The 13,373-nt window shown below is 45.5% G+C and overlaps 1 protein-coding gene across 1 annotated transcript in view; it reads left to right on the forward strand.

Moving 5' to 3' along the window:
* The window catches only part of LOC122366351 (dimethylglycine dehydrogenase, mitochondrial-like), a 90,141-nt gene that overhangs the window by 49,992 nt on the left and 26,776 nt on the right, over positions 1 to 13,373 (forward strand). Inside the window, exons 5-6 of the mRNA XM_043338528.1 lie at positions 1,774 to 1,907; positions 6,759 to 6,887. Of these exons, the coding sequence (XP_043194463.1) occupies positions 1,774 to 1,907; positions 6,759 to 6,887 (263 nt within the window). The remainder of the gene's footprint in view (positions 1 to 1,773; positions 1,908 to 6,758; positions 6,888 to 13,373) is intronic.

A 13,373-nucleotide genomic window follows, 5' to 3' on the forward strand; every position in this document is an offset into this window, starting at 1 on the left:
GTATACCACCACTGCTTCACAAAGATGTTACCATAAGGTTTTAAAATCTTTAGATCACCGCTGACGTCACTGATTCTAAGGGGGCATCCCAATGTATTAGCCCCTTAGCCCGCGAGTTGCTGGGGGGCGTTAAACACCCCCACCTTTTTCGCCGGGCAATAGCATAAAAACGGCGCGCCTGGCGTGCCAAAATTTAAGCAACCTGTAGGGAATTGATTGAAGATAATTGTGACAGTTTCACAAAAAAAAAATCGGTCGGAAAATTTTTGAGATACCGAGGTTTTAGTGATGTCATGATTTCTGAGTTATCGACCAAAACGGCATGTGTTCAAAAATCATATAAAATAACAGAATAGACATTCAGACATGCCGTAAACGCCATTAGACTGCCAATACCATGAACAATGAATTGGCTATCTTCGATTATTGATTATCGTTCCGCATTTTCCAAAATCTTGAACTGAATCTTGGCAATTTCTCGTGACTAACTAGGGGAGACCCGGGAGGTATGGGCCGGTTTTGTGAAAAGGCAATTTTGGTGGGATGGTCACTTTAATAATTAAGAAAAACTTTAAGTACACTTAAGCAGGCTAAAAGTATATTATTCGATGCGCCTTGACGTGCTGAGTTCACTCGTGCTTTTGTTTTTACTCTATTTTAATTAGATCAAAAGTTATAAGCGAAAAACTTTTGACCTGTTTTTATCGAAATTTTTACATTTATACCCCCAAACCCCCCTAAATATTGACCTAGAGCAACCAAATTTGCACAGGGGTGAGAAATCTAGGGGGCCCACCTACCTCTCAAATTTGGTGTTTCTAGGTGCCATAGGAGCCAATCGCGAGGGGGTTGCATCGACCCCCCCCCCCGCCAGGCCGTGTTATGAAAAATGCCCTGCCAGGGCGAGGGTTAACCCTCGCATGTGTGCGGCGTTTGCCAGCTTCTAATGTGTAGGGGGGGGGGTCAGTTGGACCCCCCTTGCCGTTTGGCCCCTGATCGAGCAAGAGCTTCGCGAAAAAAACGAGCGTGTTGCGCGTGACGAGAGGAAGCCGATGATACCCAAATGTTGCTTCCATGCATTTGGGTGGATGTCAAGGTCACCTGAAGGTCAGGTCAGGTCATTGACCTTTGGTGACCTCGGCTCACTTTTTCGAGCTGTACATGTTTCTAGGCTAGTTTTTGGAGCTGAATTCGAAGTTAGCAACCATTTGAACATTTACGAAGTAGTTTTGGTGTCTTCGTAACATGTTACAAAGCTGTCAGAGGCGGTTGACACGTACTACGAAATCCCGTCACGACCCCTACTGGTTGACCTGACCTGACCTGACCCGACCTGGTCTAAATGCACGAAGACATAATCTATGATCAAAACTAACATGATTTTCGTGAACAGCATCCCGAAAAACCCCTTAGCAGCCACTGTTTACGACTTTCTAACAGGTCCCGATTTTCCCGACTTTGGGTCATTGACCTGACCTGGAAGGTCAACCAATGACCTAGGATACCGACTCTGACTCCGTAGTCGGAGTTAACGCTGCATAGCTCACCGTCATGCACTGCACCTGCTTGATCGATGATACTGCACTCGAAATTAGATTTTGTCGAAAAAAGGCCATATTGTTGTTTTGGCCGACTTTGACCCTAGAATTTGCTTTTTAAATCTGCAATGAGGATTACAATAACAAAGAACCTATCACAGTGAATCTAACGCCTAGATAATCTCACACTTTGCACTGTCATTACGGATGCTGACTTGTGCTGACTGCTGCTCAGGTGTGGGCGATTTCGGCACTCACGCGCTGGATGTTCTTCGCATTGAGAAGGGATTCCGCGCCTGGGGCGCCGAGATGAGCTGTGATGTCGGCCCCCACGAGGCCGGCCTGGACATGTTTCTACGCTCCGACAAGGTCAGACCCAGCACGTACACTACTCACTGCATTGAGCCCTGGTCCAAAGACGCATGCGAGTCTCAACCCCCTCCGGACCTATTGGTTTTCTACATACGCGCCGGCCGAGGGGGGGGCCTCCTCGCCGTTTCGCCCCTGGTGGTTCTAGAAAAAAGTTCTAGAAAAAGTTCTAGAAGCTCTATCGTTCTAGAAAAAAGAACGATATTACGTTTTTGTGATGTTTTTCACCTTAAATTTTAGTTACATAAGAGTTATATTAGCTTTTGTATATAACCAAAGTAAAAATTATATTGTTTATAACTTTTTTCCTAGAACGATATTACGCAAAACACGCAAACCTGCAAAAACGCACGCAGAAAACGCATAGTGTAGCCAGGCCTTTAGAAATCATAGATTGTCTAATGCATTTGTGCAGCATGTCGACGAGGCCGGTCACCTTCCAGACTGGAACGGAACTTCAATTTTTTGTAAAGGGTTAACCCGGCAGGCGGTGGGCCTACCAGCCACCTTCCACGCGGTGGGGGGGGGGGGGCACTTTTTTGCCCCCCCCCCGTATCTCCGAAACTACTGAACGGATCCGGAAAATTCAAACGGCGTTCGATAGCCCTGTCAAATTTGTCGAAGGAAACCAAATTTCATTGACCTCGGGGTCACCGATGACGTCACAGGTCAGGTCAAAGATAAAATGTTTCACCGTTCACAGGGCTTCTAGGGAAAGCGCTATAACACCGAGTAAAACGCATTTTGTCGAAAATCAGCGATAAGGCGTCAGTTCTCTAGTACATATGTTGCTATTAGAGGTCACTGGTCATACCAGGTCAGGTCACAGGTCAGGTCACCAAAGGTCACAAAGGGTCACCACATGAACCCAACTTTACTAAGGTTATGTGATGCATGGTTTATGGCCAGTTTTTCATTTCCAACTCAATGGTGTTGGTTATAAGACCATCAGGTACGGTTTAGGTCACTTTCTGGTGGAGGTCAGGTCAAGGTCAGGTCAAAAAAGGTCAAATTTCAAAGTTGATATTTTTGCATAAAATGGGTATAGATTCGATGCAGCTCGTCACGGGGAGTCTAATGGTGGTCTTTGTTTTGCGCTACGAGGTCTAGAATTGCTAAAAATTGAGTTTGAAAATTTGACGTCATCAATTTTGAACAGTTTTTTTCCGCTATAACTTGGCCAAAAAACGAGGTATCGATCTCAAATTTGGTATGTAGATAGAAGGCGGTAGGGACTATCACATATATTCCGGTTTTTTTCGAAATTCAAAAAACTTTTTGGATTTTTCGGCTATTATATTCAAAAAATCTATTTTTTGATTTTTGGGGGTCAAAATCCAAAAAATTCGAAAAACCGAAATAGCAGTTTTGTAGCCCTTTTGATTCCACACCTTTTATGTCTAAAACATTTTTCTGTATCTCTAAAGCTGTAGGCCTGACAGCTCTTCCCGCGAAACCTTTTTTTGGGTCGAAAATGGCAAAAATGACGTCACTCTTACGTCATTAGCGGCCAACCTATCATAGCCTTTGGAAAAATTTTTGGTCACCATGTGCGCTAGCTGCTCCCGGGAGGGTACTGAAAGTTTGGTGACGATCGGCGCAGCGGTTCTCGAGGTATATCGAAAAAAGTAAAGGGGGGGGCAAAAAAATGCCCCCCCCCACCGCCTGGAAGGTTAAAAAAGAAACATAGACAGGCGTTAGAGGCGGCATTTATTTGTACCCTTCTAACTTTGAACGGCAATGTTGGTAAAGTGAAACTGAGTAGATACACGGCTCAACTACTTGTAAGGGATCTGGCAAACAGGGGTACGACATAGAATGCGACATGTTTCTGCGAACGAATTTACTATCTGTTTTGTGACCTTATTCACCTGTGTAATGTGTATTTAGGCCAATGTTTTTGAATTGTTATCATTTGGGATGTAAGGCTTGAAAAAGACATTTTGTCGAAACACATGTGTAGCCAATTCAAAAGAATATAATTCAAAATAGATGTACTTTTTGTTTGGGTCAGGTCAACTTAGGGTGTTGACCTCAGGTCACGGTCAGGTCAGCGCCCCCAGGTCACGATGTTGGTCGAAAGAGGGGCCATGTCGCATATCATTCGATTCGGCAGGTCTTCCTGAGTCCATTGGTGGCTTTCCCGACTCGCTAGCTGGATTTGATGGGGAGTTATTGACGAAAAACTAATATGACCTTGATTACGTCATAAATGACGTCACGCAAGGTCAACATTGCAAAAGTGACATATCGGACCTTGCAAGGAGTGCATCAAATCACGATTCTGTGTGCTTGAGATAGTTGGAGATCCTTCCCGGCGCCAGAATAGCAGTTTTCATTTTTCCCCCATTGACTTATAATGGTGAGGTCACGAAAATGATCTGACCTCATATGACCATTAAGAATAATCCGAGACCTATATAAGTTGTGAGACTCGTAATGGATACTAGATCCTGCAAGTTTCATTTCCCTGTGAAACGCCCTCTGGCAGTGAGGGCGTTGCGAAGTTTCGACATCTGAAGACCGTGTTGAGTTTCACTTATGACGTCATCGGTCATAGGTCAGTGACCTGACCTGACCCGAAAATGCGGTTGGTGTCAAAAGATCTGGCTTGAATCAAAGGTCAGGTATGCCAAGTTTTAGCTCAAAGCTTGCCCCCACTGGCGAAAATTCGTGGCGCCGCCACTACCGTCTGATCATGATAAGAAGGGACTATGCTGATTAGGCATCCCACAAATGCTGTGCTTAAGTTATTACCTTGCCTTCAGCAGTAACTTTTTGTAGCTGGCAGCTATAGTCGCCACTCGGCGTTGATGAGTTAGCATGCCTTTTACTCGATTTTACAACACGTTTCTTGAAATGCCTGTAAACGGAGAAAATGTGATTTTTAACCTGACCTGTGACGACATCGGTTGAGCCGAAGTTAACCCTCGCCCCCACATGGGGGGGGGGGCTGGTTGCCACCCTCAGGCAGTTTTTCTGCTCTGCACTCAACATTTTTAGAGCTATAAGCCAGATTTTTCGTACAGCTGCTCCTCTATCCTTTCTTGATGTCCACTGAAAATTTCAAGTTTCTGTGGTTTTTGGTTTCGGAGATATGACCTTGTTTTTCAGGTCATGTCAAGACCCAAATGACCAATTCTCAACATCTTGCGTTGGCTATGGGCCTTGTGAGCTTTTGACACCTTGCTTTCGGCCTTTTTTGCCAGTCTTACCTCCCACCTATCATGGAATATGTTGTTCGACGATGTACAGAGGTCAAGGTCAGGGTCAAGGTCAACCTAGGTCATCTAAAATAATTGCGCTTTAGGCAAGCTGAATTTACTTTTCGTGAAGTTTTTTGACTGCATTTTTGGTAAAAGCTTCTCAGATCATGATTTCATGTAACATGGACACATAAACACTCGTTGCACATATCAGTATACACACAGACACACAGACATACAAACACATACCATTGACCTTGACCTAACTTGACCTGAAATGACCTCAGCAGCAAAAATCTGGTCGGGTAGTGTGACAAAGAGGTTCTAGCTGGCTTGGCACCAGAAAACGGCATCGTCATCAGTATATGATAAGCAGCGCACTTGATATCCAACGCAAAATTGGTCGCAAAATTGACCTGACTTTAGGTCATCGATATCAAAATTCTGAGATATACATTTTGTACATGCTATTGCTCTTAGCGATTGCTGAAAGTTTCAAAGCGATCGGTCACTCGGTGTAGCTATGACAGACATTGAAACTTTTTATGAGGTGAGGTCACTTCAAGTGACCTGGTGACCTGACCTTGAATGACCTTGGTCTGAAATTTTCACAACATGTGTAGAATTGATGTATGATAAGGTGTACCAAAAACGGCGGCGTGAGATATTCGCGAAAAACCACAGGGGGGTGTTCAAACACCCCCCCCCCCAGCAGGGCGCGGGTTAAAGGGACTATCCCACCTTCTAAAATGTTGTTAAAACCAGATAAATTGTGTTCTATGAGAAAAAACACTTTTAAATGGCCTCCTTACAATGAAATACCGAAAGATGAAATAATGAAATAATTATTGATGATTTCGACCACAGGTCATTATCAAAATAAGCCAGACAGAACTTTTTTTTTGACAAAAAAAAAAGTTCTGTCTGGCTTATTTTGATAATGACCTGTGGTCGAAATCATCAATAATTATTTCATTATTTCATCTTTCGGTATTTCATTGTAAGGAGGCCATTTAAAAGTGTTTTTTCTCATAGAACTTATACCTATGCCTTACATACAGCAAGTGCTTCAACAAGTAAACTTCAGATAAATTGTGCCCGACTTTATAGATTGGATGACCAGGAACACGGTTCTGGCATTTATTTTTCATTAAACATCTTAGGCTTCCCATATTCCAAACACAAACTTTCAAATATGTGACGTCACAGCCCAAAATTACCTCCTTCCCCAGGCCACATTACTGTCATAAAGCTGATTCTTTTTACTCTGTAGGCACCACAACAAAGCTCAGACCAAGTTTTAAGCGATTTTTCAACGAACAAACCCATTTAAATCAGAATGACTAAACAAGGTGACGTCACACTAACGGTCGCTCCATGTTGAAGATAGGGCCTTGTAAGTACAAGGCCCATTTTCAAATGAAGGGAACGAATTTCTTCAACACCAAGAGGCCGCGGGGGCTGCAACCTAGATAGATAGTGGTTTCTGAACCTCGCCGCAAACTTGGCTATCTCAACTCAAACCCCATGTTAAAGGTGGGATAGTCCCTTTAACCTGATGGCGATCCTTCCATGATGCCGCATGAACAGATAAGGAGGCCCTATCGCCCTGTCCCTCTGACGGTGTGCCCTGGTCGTGACTCAGGAGTACGTGGGCAAGTCAGCTGCTGAGCGCACCTTCCGCCAGGGCCTGCAGAAAATGGTGGTTCATCTGAGCATCGACAGTCCTCAGGTGGACCCGATGGGCGATGAAACCATCTACCTGTGTGACAAGGTGAGCTGGAACCCCTGACCCTGGTCGAGCTAAGGTGAGCTGCAACCCCCGGCCCTGGTCGAGCCGGTCCGAGCTTTTGCCGTCGAGCTTTTGAGCTAAGGTCGAAAGCTCGTGCTAAGGTCGAGCTAAGCCCCTGGCCGTCGAGCTAAGGTCGAGCTTTCGCCGCTAAGGCATCATCAGATTCTGAGAAACTGATGATGCGTTAGCAGCGAAAGCTCATTCTGTATTTCGGTCTTTTCAATTGCTAAAATAATACATTTGTTTCATGGTAAATCAATTTCTTTCCATCTTTCCAATTTCTTTCCATCAATTTCTTTTCGAGAATTTACCCACGCCCTGGTTTAAAGACGGATTGCACACTCGAATTTCGATCGCTTCTCTAACCACACGGCGACCCCATGTCGGCTCCACAGCTGCAGTGCTGGCCTGCCTCGGGGCGAACTGCCGCCCACACTGTAGCCGGTGTGGGTAAATTCTAACCAGGGCGTGGGTAAATTCTCGCTTAGCCCCATATGGGACAGTGCTCTAAAACAGTAGTTTTTCTTTGAAAGAGGAAGTGTACCTATTGGCTGTGTTTTACATATGAGAATAGGTAAGTTGTGCATCACATGCTGGATATTTAGAAATTTGATTGATGTGTTGCGAAAAATGGCTACCTGATTTTTGTCTGTTTAAACCTATGTGTGCCCCATCGAAGACTTTTCAATATAAGTCGGAGTACCGGGACCAATAATAACTTTTACCCACTACCCAGTGAAAGTCCGTTAAAACAATTTCAAATAAGCATTTACCTGGGTATTAACTATTAAGACATGACACTTCAGTCTCACTGAAATTAACATTTGGATCCGCGACATTGGGATCAGGCCTGCCATCTAGCGGGAGAGTTATCGTGAGTTAGGAGCAAGCCGAGTGAACGCCATCGCTCAGCATTATGACACACGTGGTTGTGGTGTGTTTATTGGCAAGGGCTCTGCCACGGACTTTTGGTTGGGGGGGGGAAGGGAGGGACGGTCTGCTCTTCGCCCATCGCCCTAGTGTCTCCTCTAAACCTAGGGTACCCCCAAATCCAGTTTCTCATCGGATTTAGGCCACTTGTTTTTCGTCATAGCCCTGATACGATGATTTTTTTAACTAAGAAAATAAAATAGAGAAAAGGTAGGCCACCTGACCCATGCAATATTACCCAATATTAGATTGCACCTTCATCATATTGATACACCAGACAGAAAAAAAAACTTGAAAAACAAACTTCAAATTTTTCAATGATATCTGGCTTATAGTTTTGCGCTGAATTGAATCCGTTTTTAGCATTTGGCGAAGGTCGGGTCATGTTAGGTGAGATCAACAAGTGCGTGTCCCGCCGGCTAGCCAAAGTAGGTGTCAACCACCACAGACAGCCTCGTAACATATTGCATTGGATAACGACAACTCAGGAAACCTAAGATTACCAAACGATATTTATTTTTAAATTACTTTTAAATACACAAAACTTTCGGTCACATACGACCTTGATCACTGTGTTTCACAATGTTTCACAATATAGCTTAGTACACGAGCGTTTCTAAATTTTCATTTTGTGACCGAGACGCAGTCGAGGTCACAAAATGAAAATTTAGAAACGCGAGTGTACTAAGCGATTTAGTATATGACTGCGCCACGCGAATTCAAAATTACAGCGAAAAATCAAGTCTGGAAACAATTTCGGTTTGCATTGTCAGCAAATTTAGGCCTTGGCAGTTACACGTTATTCGAATTAACAGTAATGAGTGATAGACCGTGTTTTGATTTAATTGGCAATTTCCTTGATGATGATGAAGATAAAAATGAAACTACCATAGAAACAGCGAGAGAGGAAGCCATTAAGTTCATTGCTAGCACCAAGTCATCCAGGACAAAGGAAATCACTGAACAAGACGTACGTAAATTTAAACACTTTCTTCTGCATAAGGACAGAGCAAGGATCCACATGAGCTGGATGCGCCGTTGTTAAGTGCCTACCTATGTAGGTATATCCAACAACTGAAGAGAAGCGATGGCGAGGAATATGAACCACAGACTCTGAAGGGGATCATATACTCAATCGAAAGGCACCTAAAAGAGCAGAGCTACCCTGACTTTAAGATATCGACATCGTCCTCATTTTCTCTTGTCCAAGATGTCCTCAAAGCAAAGATGGCGGTGTCAAAGTCGTCCGGCAAGGGCAACAGGCCAAATAGAGCCATGCCAGCATCCGAAGAAGACGAGAGGAACTTCTGGGAGTCAAAGGCCTTCGGCTTTCGCCATCCTATGGCGCTCCTTAGGGTCCTTTTTTGGTATTTCACGATGCTGTTTGGACTACGAGGGCGCAACGAGCACCACCAGATGCTATGGGGAGATGTCGATCTGAAATGCGGAGCTGATGGTGAGTACCTCGAGTACTCGGAGAGACTTACAAAGACTCGCCGCGGATGCGACTCTGGCAGGGCTTTCAAGCCGAAGATTTTCCCGCTGGAGGATAAAACGAAATGTCCAGTGGAAGCATTCAAGCTGTATTCGTCGAAAAGACCAGCAAGCTCCGATTCGTGCTCAAAATTCTACCTGGCAGTGAACTACACATTTGAAAAGACTGGCAACTGGTTCAAAAACGCTCCGCTGGGAGCCAACTCTCTTGGGGGCTTACTCAGCTCTGCAGCAAAAATGGCTGAGATAACAGACAAAAAAAAAAAATCGTAAACCACAGCGCCCGGAAGACTGCGATCAAACGGCTCCTTGATGGTGGGTGTCCTGAAAGCTATGTGACTCAGCTCACAGGGCATAAGTCAGTAAACAGTCTCACTAGCTACTCTGAGACATGCGACACCGTCCAACGGAAGATGGCAAGGACCGTAACTGAAAATGCAGACTTCTCCAGTGATAAGCATCGTCAAGATCACAAAGCCAGTGTAGCCGAGGTCAGCAGCGACGTACAGAGCGGTGCGTCATTCACGGTCACAAGCACGGCGGATCTCGCGAGCATCAGTCGTGGTGCTGTGGTCGGCACAGAGCTCCACAGCTGTACATTCAACATACACTTCAACATGACGAGCAAGGAGAGCGTATGAGCTACCCTGGAGGGCATGCACACGTCAATGTGATGGACGCACGGCAGACAATGCTGCCGAATATGTAATATGTACATGTATTGATGACTGTTTTGTGTCATTGCTAAGTCTGCAATCAGGGATGCGGAGCCGGAGCCGGAGTCGGAGCCGGAGCCGCCGGAGCCGGCATATTTTGCCCGGAGCCGGAGCCGGAGCCGGAGCCGTGAAACAATATAGCCCGGAGCCGGAGCCGGAGCCGGAGCCGTGAAACAATATAGCCCGGAGCCGGAGCCGGAGCCGGAGCCGCCAAAAAAGGGGGCGACTCCGGCTCCTTTTTATTTTTTGAAGAGGAAAACAAATAATTGACCTAGTTCGGTTTGACAGTACAAGGCAGTAAAACATATGGTACTTACGTCATGGGCCATCAAGTGAATGAAAAAATCCGAATATCCCCAGTATCCCACAGTACGCAATCAACTTCCTGTTTGCTCTTCCCCCCCCCCACGTCTACTGCATCCCCAGAACATGAGGACCAGTCATCAGGTGACGGCCATTGTTTTCAAACCAGTGCAGTGGACTGCGACTCCCTGCACCGTCTCATCCCACACCCCACCCCCCACCCCTCACCCCCCAATGCAGCCGAGACGGGTGTCAGCTTACGATGGTTCACTGAACTCCGATTCGCGGCGACTGCGTTTCCAATGCCATCGCTTCCTAGCCCTTTGTTCTGCCAGTTCTCTCCGAGGTGCGTTTGCGCGGGGACGCGGTGAGCCGGTCATGGCAAAGAGTAACGCGTATAACCAATCCAATTTTTCTTCCACCCGTATTTAATTGATTGCGTAGGGGATGTACTGAGTCGGAGCCGGAGCCGCCGGAGCCGGAGCCGCCGGAGCCGGACCATTTTACTCGGAGCCGGAGCCGGAGCCGGAGCCGCCATAACATTTCACCCGGAGCCGGAGCCGGAGCCGGAGCCGATTTTTTTCTCCGGAGCCGGAGCCGGAGCCGGAGCCGTCTGAAATTTCCACGGCTCCGCATCCCTGTCTGCAATACATGTTGATTGTTCACTGCTGATATTTAATTGGGTGGCTCTGAAACTGATATTGATTTTGTCCGAACACCAGAGATAGGGAGAAAAACACATTTGAATATACATACATAAATAAACAAACCATAGAATAGGCAAAAAGAGCCAATAGACAATAAAATAGATGAAAAATGAAATTGCACGGCGTTGACTGTAGGTCATAGGACATTGACCTGTCTGTTTTGTATGGGTCATTGACCCCAGGTATTTGAACGTTGAGCTGAGCATTGTTAATAAGATTATTAGAAGGATGAATAACCTGTTGCTCATTTCTGTCAGAAATAGAAAAAATAAACCAATATATATTCGGGCGTGGCCCTTCTTCAGTGGTACAAGATCACAATAAAACAAGAGAGACGTATGTGACACACATGAGGCAAAATACAATATTTTGAATCAAATCACTCACAGATATTTTGCATGCGCTTCCAAGATAGGCGTCGATCTAGATTTAGATAGTAATAAATAGCTAATAAATGGTGGCACAGTACATACATATGGCACATACATACATATATATAGGTACAGTTCAATACGATACAGGTAAGCTCGGTTTGCATAACAACATTTATATGCTTAGGTGTTGTTTTTTATCCGCTGGGACTGAGAGCGTGAGATGATGTTTTTCGTACTCCAGCGTAGATGGGTAGCCATACGGCTTCCACGGTTGACAGTGATGACATCAGTCATCTTTTGCAAGCTCGTTAAAGATTTGGGCTGTACGGGGACTCGAACCCCGGGCCTTTGGATTAGCGCTCCAATGCTCTACCTCTGAGCTATACAGACCAAGTACTTTAACGAGCTTTCTGCCAAGTTTTATGCGGATCATTCTTAGGTGTTGTTTTTTATCCGCTGGGACTGAGAGCGTGAGATGATGTTTTTCGTACTCCAGCGTAGATGGGTAGCCATACGGCTTCCACGGTTGACAGTGATGACATCAGTCATCTTTTGCAAGCTCGTTAAAGATTTGGGCTGTACGGGGACTCGAACCCCGGGCCTTTGGATTAGCGCTCCAATGCTCTACCTCTGAGCTATACAGACCAAGTACTTTAACGAGCTTTCTGCCAAGTTTTATGCGGATCATTCTTAGGTGTTGTTTTTTATCCGCTGGGACTGAGAGCGTGAGATGATGTTTTTCGTACTCCAGCGTAGATGGGTAGCCATACGGCTTCCACGGTTGACAGTGATGACATCAGTCATCTTTTGCAAGCTCGTTAAAGATTTGGGCTGTACGGGGACTCGAACCCCGGGCCTTTGGATTAGCGCTCCAATGCTCTACCTCTGAGCTATACAGACAAAGTACTTTAACGAGCTTTCTGCCAAGTTTTATGCGGATCATTCTTAGGTGTTGTTTTTTATCCGCTGGGACTGAGAGCGTGAGATGATGTTTTTCGTACTCCAGCGTAGATGGGTAGCCATACGGCTTCCACGGTTGACAGTGATGACATCAGTCATCTTTTGCAAGCTCGTTAACCCTAGAACGCCTAGGGGGGGGGGTTGTATCAACCCCCCCTGAGGTTTTTTCGAAGTGCACGCTAAACGGCTTGTCGTAGCGGGCTGAAATTTTCAATACCCTCTGGGGCAACCTTTGCGCATCTTTTGCCGAAAAAAAAATTGATCGGGTCATGTCAGGTCACGGAGTTATGACGTCATAAGAGGTACAGCCTCCGGCCGGATTTTCACAAACTGAGTGCCAACGCCCGAGGTTTCCTGCCGGTGGTACGGACATCGGTTGATGGATGGTGATGAAACTTCCCATGCATGTTGGGGCAAGTATTGGCTATCATATGGTATAAGAAATTTGACCGGGTCAGGTCAGGTCACGGAGCTATGACGTCACAAGAGGAACAGCGTCCGGTACTATTTTTGAAAAGCGCCCGAACCACTATTTTGCTAATTCTTGTCACCTCAATGGGAATATGCAGCAATATTAGCTTCTATAGGGAGCAAATGGACCTCCCAAATCCAAAAATACAATCAGATTTCAAAAATTTAAATTTTGATTTTTCGAATTTCTGCCGCCGACTGTGACCTTGCCGACTTCCGGCGCTCCCAACGCGCCATTTTTAGAGCTAGGGAAACCAAATACATACCAAACGATAGAGAATTGATCAAGGAACACGATAGTGAAGGTTTCAAGTCGATATCTCCCACCGTTTTGCCGCAATCGCCGCCGAAAGTTGACAAAAATCTATTTTTCCGAAAATTTGACCTTTGACCGGTCAAAAGTAGGTCAAATGTTGACCTAGGACCAAAAAATATACCACCAATCGCGAGATCTCGTTGAGAACAATCCGTTGGTTTTTTCCGCTAAGCTCTACGACCTTCCGTTTCGAAACG

Source organism: Amphibalanus amphitrite, unplaced genomic scaffold, assembly GCF_019059575.1.
Source record: "Amphibalanus amphitrite isolate SeventyFive unplaced genomic scaffold, NRLGWU_Aamphi_draft 000799F_arrow, whole genome shotgun sequence".
Classification (NCBI taxonomy): Eukaryota; Metazoa; Arthropoda; class Thecostraca; order Balanomorpha; family Balanidae; genus Amphibalanus; species Amphibalanus amphitrite.